The sequence below is a fragment of the Penaeus monodon genome, chromosome 32, assembly GCF_015228065.2.
Source record: "Penaeus monodon isolate SGIC_2016 chromosome 32, NSTDA_Pmon_1, whole genome shotgun sequence".
Classification (NCBI taxonomy): domain Eukaryota; kingdom Metazoa; phylum Arthropoda; class Malacostraca; order Decapoda; family Penaeidae; genus Penaeus; species Penaeus monodon.
The window spans coordinates 18,648,120-18,648,535 of NC_051417.1; the positions used below are offsets into that span (position 1 = coordinate 18,648,120).

The 416-nt window shown below is 38.7% G+C and overlaps 1 protein-coding gene across 2 annotated transcripts in view; it reads left to right on the plus strand.

Moving 5' to 3' along the window:
• Positions 1-416, plus strand: part of LOC119593709 (sodium- and chloride-dependent glycine transporter 2-like) — a 32,059-nt gene that overhangs the window by 29,517 nt on the left and 2,126 nt on the right. For both annotated transcript variants that reach the window (XM_037942678.1, XM_037942679.1), the window contains exon 12: positions 206-306. In XM_037942678.1, coding sequence (XP_037798606.1) covers positions 206-306 — 101 coding nt within the window. The remainder of the gene's footprint in view (positions 1-205; positions 307-416) is intronic.

Sequence of the window (416 nt, forward strand, 5' to 3'; positions counted from 1 at the left end):
AGTCGTTGGGTTTTAATATGGTTGGAGAAATATGGAAATGGTCATAGCTTATATACAAAAAGTCATATACTAAGGGAGAAAATTATGTAATAGCACATAATCGTATAAACCAATAAATAGAACAAGTAGTATAACAATATGAGAATATCAACAGAACGATTAATCAATATAAACTAACATAATAATGAAATGCTTCGTTCTCCAGGTGTCGGAAGAACAATTCGCGACCTGCAGATGATGACGAACAAAACCGTCAGCTACTTCTGGTACGCGACGTGGCTGGTAATTACCCCCGTCCTGACAGTGGTGAGTGGGACGTGCAAGAAGGAGTAATCAATCGTAAAATTAATCCAAAACATGAGAAGAGCGGCAAGGTCGTGCGCACGGTAACGTTGAGTCAAAAACACGCTAGATTT